The sequence below is a fragment of the Carassius auratus genome, chromosome 5, assembly GCF_003368295.1.
Source record: "Carassius auratus strain Wakin chromosome 5, ASM336829v1, whole genome shotgun sequence".
Classification (NCBI taxonomy): Eukaryota; Metazoa; Chordata; class Actinopteri; order Cypriniformes; family Cyprinidae; genus Carassius; species Carassius auratus.
The window spans coordinates 12897250-12906890 of record NC_039247.1 but is presented as its reverse complement, the minus strand read 5'-3'; the positions used below and the strand labels follow the sequence as shown (position 1 = coordinate 12906890).

The 9641-nt window shown below is 36.0% G+C and overlaps 1 protein-coding gene across 4 annotated transcripts in view; it reads left to right on the top strand.

Annotated features, from left to right (window-relative positions):
* The first annotated feature begins 147 nt into the window (after window positions 1-147).
* Window positions 148-9641, top strand: part of LOC113076064 (F-BAR domain only protein 2-like) — a 36814-nt gene continuing 27320 nt past the window's right edge. For all 4 annotated transcript variants that reach the window (XM_026248752.1, XM_026248737.1, XM_026248743.1 and 1 more), the window contains exons 1-2: window positions 148-413; window positions 9487-9578. In XM_026248752.1, the coding sequence (XP_026104537.1) occupies window positions 381-413; window positions 9487-9578 (125 nt within the window). In that variant the 5' untranslated portion in view covers window positions 148-380. The remainder of the gene's footprint in view (window positions 414-9486; window positions 9579-9641) is intronic.

The window sequence follows — 9641 nt, the reverse complement described above, 5'->3', positions numbered from 1 at the left end:
TAACTTTTATTTTATAATATTAGCGCATTTCGTAGTATAATTCCATATGAAGAAGCCAGAAAAGAGTCACTACACCAAGTGGGGCGTGAGAATTACGCGATTGCATCATGGGAATTCTGTCAATTCTTTAATTCGCCACTGGCGTCACTGTTTCTTCACAACAGTTCCCTCAATGAAATACTGAACAAGTGGAGGTGGGAAAAAAGCAAGTGGAGGAGGTGGAGTCGTGTTCAGAGGAAGGAAAACCAAGCAGAAGAGCAGGAAAAAAGAGAAAACCCACCAGACACAACAACATCGGGGGGAGGACGGTGGATTAATTGTGCCAACTGAGGCAATTCAAATAAAGAGAAGCGCTGCTGTGAAGAAAGGAGGACAGCAAGATGATAACGCCCTATTTCCTGGAACATTTCTGGGTAGGTTGCTTATGCTGTGCTCTTACTTATCTTTGCGGATTAAAGACAATTTAGCTCCACTCGAATGTCATTCTTTAAATTGTTATAATCCGCTTGATTTCTGGGGCTATTCTTCATATTTTGATTCACACCGGCCCTTGTTGGGATAATACCGCTAAAACATGGTCGAGGGAAGCACGAGAGCCTACTGGCCTGTTGCCCCCCTCACTTTCTCGGAGAATGCCGTCCAGCGAGACCGGGGATTGGGCCTCGTTACATCCATCTGACACAGACAGACAGCCAACTGCGTTCCACCTCCGTTCAATCTGATTGGCTGTCGATCAACGTCTTGGAATGTTAACGATCCTATTGTGAAACCCCATTGGATGTCACGGCTGTCATTCACAATGCTATCCTGCTCTACTTCTTCCGTAATGACGTTAGACCGGAGGCCAGGATGTGTTATAAAGTTTTTACACTGTATAATAAATACGTTAGCAGTGTAATAATTACCCCCTTCTCTTCCATAATATACCTTATGGTGATATTTAATTTTTTTATTACTTACGTTATGGTTAGTACTGTCATGGCTTTTTTATAGGCTTAAATGTATTATTTTATTTATTTATTTATTTTGAGTGCTCAAGCTGTTCATAGTGTGACTTCATTTTCATGTTTGTCGTTTTATTCTCAGTTATTACCTGAAAACATACCTCCTTATTAGACATATTTGCTACTTAAAGAGACCTGTGACTTTATTTGAATACAACGCAACAAGGGGTGTTAAAGTTACAGTCAGCCAAAAATAATAATTGTTTCCTTACTTTACTCACCCTCCTGTCATTCCAACCCTGTATCTCTTTGCTGTGGCATAAAACTGAAGATATTTTTTTAGGATGTTTTTGTCCATCCAAGTCAATGGCCACCAGAATGTTTTGGTTACCAGCATTCTTCAAAATGTCTTCTTTTGTGTTCCGCAGAAGAAAGAGAGCGTGAGTAAATGATGATGGAATTTTAATTTTCAAGTGCATTATCACTTTAAATAGAATGAAGGCGTATGTTTTCAGGTGCGATCATGCACAGTCTATCTTTTATTATCTCTTACATTCCATCAAGATTCAAGTCAGTTTTCAAATAATGACTATTTACCCAATGTATTGTTATTGAGGATTTTTGCAATCATTGCAGAACCGATAAAGCCTGACACAGTTTGAAAGCATCCCGGAAGATTCCTCTGTTGTCATGTACCGTAAATGACCGTGGTTTAAACATTAAACTGCATTTGACTGGCAGACGTGTCGAGCTGAACAGGGTGAGAAAGTGTGCATTTGGAAACCGTGACTGTCAAAACAGGAGATGGGGGAGACGAAGAGAGATGAGGGATTGCAGAGCTGCGGAGTCCTGTTCTCAATCAGGTCTTTGTGTTGAGGGCTCAGAGAAACAGGGACGCCTGTGATGAGCTGTGTGCTTGTAATGCAGGGCACAGACATAGACACATATACCCCACACACTTCACTCCACTGAAACTGTCAAGCTCAGGAGATGAATGCAGGAAAGGTCAAACTGTCAAAATAGTCTTGATATTTTTCTGCCATGACATCATCATGTCTTGAAATCAATCTTCACTGCCCTCCAGCGCCTGGCGCCCCACAGGTGTGACAACTTACCCAGAACCTCCCACAACAAAGAGGTGTTTGAAGGAAACCTCTCAGTCTTGTTTACCGCAATCAAACACATCTAACCGCACATTTCCTCTCTTGCTGTAAACACAGTGTGATTTTTTTTTTTTTCTTCTAGTGAGCTTTTGACCTTAGCTGATGCCTCACATCTACCTCTGTTGGTTTTGTTGGCGGATGTTTAGACTTGTTACAGTCAGAAGACACCTGCTTACGGAAATATATATCTGGTTGAGTCATCCTGCCGATATTCTCTTTAGTCTTGATGAGAACTCCTCATTCTCTTTATGTATTCTTATGTTAGTCATGCGTAGAGTGTAAAATGTCAGAACAGTTCTTGACCGATTAAAATTAAAAAAGATGTTTGCATGCTTCTGCTCGGTATTCCTGCAATCATTTAATCAACGTAATCTGAATAAACAAAAATATGCTTTTTTCATTCTATTCTTACTAGGAAATGCTAAAGATGTTTGTTCGTGCCACATTTTATGATGCAATTTAAAGTTCATGTCATGAGCGTGATGAACCGCAAATGCAGGTTGTGTTAGTTTTGTGTTTGTGAAATGTTAGTAAAAATCAGAGTCTCCTCATAATGCTAATGATGTGATTTTTCATGAGCTTGACTTCTCACCGCTGTCGAATATCTAATATTGCTCAGAATTGCCTTTGATGTGTGTGTGTGTGTGTGTGTGTGTAGTGTATTAGTTGTTAGATAAGCTGTAGCTTGAAATAAAACTGAAAAGTACAACCGTAGTCACTTTTGAGTTTTGTTTGTTTAGTGGAGATGGAATGGAGATAAAAACTTTAAACTTGTAAACTTGCAGTCGATTGAGGAGGGACTGGTTTATGCAGATTAATGATTGGAAAAATCTGGTATATATGTCATTTGAGAGAAGTCTATCATATTCAGCAGAAGACTGAGATATGATGTTTTGGTTAAACATTACAAGTGAAAATAAAAATGTTAAAAATGAAGCATGCGATATTAGAGTGAGTGAGTTTCCATCATGCTGAGTTTACCTGTAGAGTGCTAAAGGACAGGATGTTGAACGGTTAAAGGGATATTCTACCCATCACTTACCCCCATGTCATTCCTAACCCGTAAAATCTTCATTAGTCTTCTGAAAACAATTTAAGATATTTTGGATGAAAACCGGGAGGCTTTTGACTGTCCCATAGACTGCCAAGTAAGTTACAATGTCAAGGTCCAGAAAAGTATGTAAAGCATCATCAGAAATATCCATCTGCCATCAGTGGTTCAACCGTAACATTATGAAGCAACAGGAATACTTTTTGTATGCAAAGAAAACAAATATTAATAATAATATTAGTAATAACGACTTTATTCAACTATTTGTATCCTGAGTCTCTCTGCATCACCGAACCGCCATTTTTTTGAATATATGCTGAATGCAGGCAGCGTACGCTCTTCTGTGTCAGCCGTGCCACAAGGATACTATTCTGGACTATTCTGATGATGCTTTTCATACTTTTCTGGACCTTGACAGTGTACTTTAAAGTCACAAGCCTCATGGTTTTCATCCAAAATATCTTAAATTGTGTTCCGAAGACAAACTAAGTTTTATGGATTTGGAATGACATGGGGGTAAGTGATTAATGGCAACATTTTCATTTTGGGGTGGAGTATCCTTTTAATAGAAAAATCAATTTTAACATACTTGCTTTTTTTAACAAATATTGTGTCAGTGGACATCTTTGTCTTTTAATGCATTAGAATGTGGTGCATTTCCATTTATCTGCAATGCTGTGTCATTTGAGCGACTCAAAGCTGTAATGAAAGGGATTCAGCTGAACTTTGACACTGTTGATGTCTAGATGTTTCGCTCTGCTCATTGATTTACTGTGCACATGTTTGCTCTCAGAATGGCGGTGTGATTTTCATTAACGGAGCTACTGTAAGTGTTTGTAAATGAATTTGCTGAAGTTATGTTTGTTCTGCATTATTTGATTATCTGAGGAATCTTCCATGTACAAGGATATTTCTAACAGGTGCAATTATGCATTGGATTTATGCTTTGAAATATTGCATTTTATCAGACTGATTTTTGTTATAGTTATTTTTAGGGGTGAATGATAAATATCGGCCGATAATTAATGCGCATCTCGTCAGTAAAGCCGGTTCTCTAATCAGCTGTAAATACCATCAGGTGAAGTAACAGCTGCTCTATGTGTAATCACACAACTGATGGAATTTACTGCTGATTAGAGAACCGGCTTTACTGACGAGATGCGCATAACGGTCAGCCGATATTTATGGTGCAGCCCTAGTTATTTTGCTCCAAAATAATTGAAAAAATATCTTTCCTATATTAAAAAATATCTTATATTAAAAAATATCTTATTATATTAGATAATTTTATTGGTTATTTTTACTATTAGATAAATGTCATATATTATCTAATATATATATATATATATATATATATATATATATATATATATATATATAAGTACTTCAATAATAACAATAACTAATTATTTGAGCCTTTTAAAGACACTGTCTTTGTTAGGAAGAAGTAAATCTTATTTGGCACTTTGAGTGAAGTTATTTTATTTCCTAGTCTTCATCACTCAAGATACATGTAATGCATACTAATGCAATCACAATTCAGATCTCTGTGCCTTTTTCAACTGATTCAAGCAAGAAGCCATGCAGACTGTGTCAGCTATGCCAATTTTAGCATGCTTTGTAATATTTATCAAACCCTCATGGGTTAAGTTCAGCAGATGGCTGTGGACTAAACCATGCATTAAATCAGGGAGTAAACTTTCCCAGACTGTGTGCTATTATCTTACTTACAAGGACACATTTACATAAAGCTAATACATTTAAAGCTACTTTAATGAAGCTAGTATTTTGGGGACAGAGTATATTGTAAAAGTATTGCATGATAAATTGCAGCACTATGAGATGATGCTTAAATATGATGTGTAAAAAATTACATTTATCTTGAGCGTAGAAAGAAATCACAATGGAATTGTTTGTTTACGCATTTAAGTGCCTCTATATTTTTAATAAACACCTGCTGAGGACAATTTTTAAGGGCCATAGGAAAATGACACAATAGGCCTACTTTTTGGAACCCCATATACTTGTTTAAAAAATACAGTACAGACCAAAAGTTTGGACACACCTTCTCATTCAAAGAGTTTTCTTTATTTTCATGACTATGAAAATTGTAGAGTCACACTGAAGGCATCAAGGGCTATTTGAGCAAGAAGGAGAGTGATGGGGTGCTGCGCCAGATGACCTGGCCTCCACAGTCACCGGACCTGAACCCAATCGAGATGGTTTAGGGGTGAGCTGGAAAGCAGACAGAAGGCAAACGTGTCAACAAGTGCTAAGCATCTCTCGGGGAACTCCTTCAAGACTGTTGGAAGACCATTTCAGGTGACTACAGTACCTCTTGAAGCTCATCAAGAGAAAGCCAAGAGTGTGCAAAGCAGTAATCAAAGCAAAAGGTGGATACTTTGAAGAACCTAGAATATGACATATTTTCAGTTGTTTCACACTTTTTTGTTATGTATATAAATTCATATATAATTCCACATGTGTTAATTCATAGTTTTGATGCCTTCAGTGTGAATCTTCAATTATCATGAAAAAAAAAAAAAAAACTCTTTGAATGAGAAGGTGTGTCCAAACTTTTGGTCTGTACTGTATATATTTTTATTGTTATTTTATTGTCACTAACATATTTTGTCCGTATAAGAATACATCTATGCTGTCCCTGCACAAAATGTGTAATATTAGAGAAAAATAATTGTAATAATGAATAAGCAAGAGGGGGCAAGAGGGAAATCCTAACCATAACATAAACAAGATATAAATATGAGTTATGAAGTTAAATAATAATAAGATGAGCAGATTTATGAAGATGGAATATTTTTGAAAATGTAACATTTGCATATTCTTGATTTGAGCTTCTAAGAAGGGAGAAGTGTGTATATGTTTACTTACGACACCATATTTACGGGATCAAATTTGTACCCAAAAGTGAAATAAATCTGACAAAACATATTTTGGATGGAGTCCTTATTTGTAAAAATGTTATAAAAACAAAATAAAGTTTTTTTTTTTAATTATGAAAATGCAGAAACTTGTCTTTTAGGGTAAGGTATAGAGTGTTGGTTACATTATAGTATATTTATAAACTAGTTGTATATAACGACAGTAGAAGCCAATGGAATGTCCTCATTTCAAAAGCTAAGTAAACTTGTGTGTGTGTGTGTGTGTGTGTGTGTGTGTGTGTGTGCGTGCAGTCAGGGACTTTGCATATAGTCTCTGCATTGGGAACCTCACCCAGTTTGTGAGAGCAGCTGCATGAACAAACACATATGTACACACTCAAGCCAAACACACACATCTGAACCTGCATGTCTCCTCTTGTGTGTTTTGGCTTTAAATGTGAATTCTGTTTGGTTTGACCTGAGTCAGATCATGGTTTAAACCCCCTCAAAGAAACACAAACACACACAAAGGCATAACACAACAGTGAGCATTTTCCTATGCTCAAATTAGCTTCTTCAAACAGCATGTTTTGTTCCTCGTTTGCTGTTTGTCTTGTTTATTCAACCTCTCTTAACTTCTCTTTTGCTAATGTCATGGATTTGTAGTAAGTCACAGATGTTTGATATTGTTTTGGCAGTGTCATTGTGGGTTATCATTTGTTTTTAAGAGAGTAAATGTGATAATTATGTGGTCTTATGTTTGTAATTGAAAATTAGAGACTAAACACAGCATGATATTTCCATGACTTTGAAGCCTTTTATGATTGTTTGTCTTTTGCTAATCATCTCACTGTAATTCTTGTGATTCTGGCACTTCATTGTTTTACGCTGTTTAATTTTCACATCACAAGTGTGAAACGTTGCTTAACCGAGGGTTACTCGCAACTAAAAAATAATTGAACTCAAGTTAAGTCTAGCGCCCTCATGTTAAATATAAAAAGATAGGCTGGAACTGAACAAAATTAAGTGAAAGTAAGATACTGTGTGAAGACGATTTATGATTGGACTTGTGTTTAAAAGTCATGTGGGTTGCATGAACCAATCACAGCACAAACAGCATTTTGTTGTGCTGGTATTCAAGGAGTAGACGGCCAAAGCAGAGTTTGATGTTATTTTCCTATTGTATTTTTTAATATCACTGCATTCCTTGGTCACTTCTGTAGGGCTTAGCTTTCCTGTTGCTGTTCTTGCAACACTCACACACACACACACACACACACACACACAATCTTACAATCTCACACAGATCTCAGTTGTTTTTGCGCTACAGGAAACGCACACACTGCGTGATATTTGCTGTGTCCACAAAAGCTGATGTGGAAGTTACACAGTATAAGCCAGAGAGCAGAGCTTTATCCTTCCAATCCTTGGTTTATGTCTTTTTAGTGATCATGTCAATTTTGCATGCTTTTCTAGATTGTTTTCTGAAATACCCTGCTTTTCCCCAGTAATATGCTGCTTAAAAAAAATAAATAAATCGTACCGGTGAATTGTTTTCATTGAAGCACCCTACCGTTTAAAAGTTGGGCTCAGTAAGATATATAAAAAATATATATAATAATATAATATGTATATAAAAAAAAGTCTTACAAAATTAATGGGTTTTAGCAATTTCTAATTTCTCCATTGATTATCTATAATGTTGCTTGTTTGCAAAAGATTTCTATTTCAAATAAATGTCATAGCTATCATCCGAACTAGATCTAAAGGATCCTAAAAATTTTTATTGCGGTTTCCACAAAAATATTAAGCTGCACAAGGATTTTCAACATTGATAATAATAAGAAATTATTCTTGAGCACCATATCAGTATTTTATTTATTTATTTATTTATTTTTTAATAATGTTTCAAATTACTGTCACTGTTTATGGTCTTTCTTAAACAAATAAATGCAGTCTTAGTTTGCATAGAAACTTCTTTCAAAAATCTTACCAACCCAAAACTTTTAAACAGTAGTGCATGAATACAGATATTCTGGACAGATTTTTTATCTGTGTGTTTCTCTTTGAATCACAGGTTGAACTCTTGTGGTGTGCAGGTTTCTGTATTTTTACAGTTGGCTTTTGGGAAATGGTTATAAAATTTCTGAAAATGTAGATTTTAGTTTAATTCATTAATCTGATTCATTAGTCTGTTGTACCATTTTGGCATAGATGACAGATGTATTTATAGGCTGTCAGGGCAGATATGCTGAGCAAACATACTTATTATTATTATTATAGGGGTCATATGATGCAATTAAAATTTCTCCTTTCTCTTTGGAGTGTTACAAGCTCTTGGTGCATAACGATGCCCAAATGTTCACGCAAAGTAAGAATTCTCTTCTGACTCTCTGTAAGTAGTATGTTTACACATTTAAAGACTTTGTCACTGATGATTCAAAGGTGAGTCATTATAATCAGTAATTATGTCCCCACTGGATGCAACAAATGCCTCATTTATAATGGGTTTTACTGGTTTTGTCTCATCGTGCCTGGATGCACAGTATCACAGTATGTTAAGGGGTCGTAACATTTCTGTCTGCTTTTCAAATACACAAAATAATGTTCTTTTTAACAACGTCATATGACCCCTTTTAATTTTAATATGAAATGACCAGCACACACTTTAAATTCCAATTACGTGTTGTCATTAATTCTGTCATTAATTCTTAATAGGACCAAGCATTTGTAAATATTTAAATACTTCAAATATTATTTACAATTATTTGTAACTATTAGTCATCAACCGAAATTGTATGAGAGTAAAAAACCCTACATAGGAGGAGGTGATGCTCTTGGCATACCACAGTACATGTGAGAGTTTGTACTGCATTTACACAGTGTCTCTCTTTGAAGGCATGGACATAAAGCAGGCGTCCACATATGCATGGCCAGCAAAATACTTGGTTAAATGTATCTAACCTTAACTCTTATCACTACATTAAAAAATCGTATGTTTCAGGCATTACAAAAATAGAGGAGGTGTCAGGCTTCACTTCACTTCAGAACTGAATTATGCATTAGTTTAGTGCTTGCATTTTTTAAACGCTGATATCAGACACTTGTGGCATTTTAACCGTGGTGACTACGAAACCCTTCACCCAGTTCAGACCAAGCTTACAGCACTGACTTAACTTGCAAACGGGCAGAAGGTATGCTGCAGATGAACACTGTGGACCAGTCTGCTTTAAGAAGCCAGCTAGATGCCATTCAGACCATGACAGCAATGATGGTTCAGAAACCTAAAGTGGTAAACAAATGTCTGCACCATCTGATGACATGCAGTGCAATCCTTGAAATGCAATTTTTAATGTTCCTTTTTTGTTTTTGCCTTAATTAGGGGAAGAAAAAAAATGTGATGTTGACTTTTTTTTTTGTTTTGTTTTTTTTGTTATCTTTGGCAGGGCGAAAAAAATAATGGATTTGATGTACTGTACCATAACATGAAACATGGCCAGATATCCAGCAAAGAGCTGTCGGAGTTCATCAGAGAAAGGTAAAACTGTGATTTTTGTTATCATTTTTAAGAGAATATGGGTCATCGCCTCAAAGTGTTACA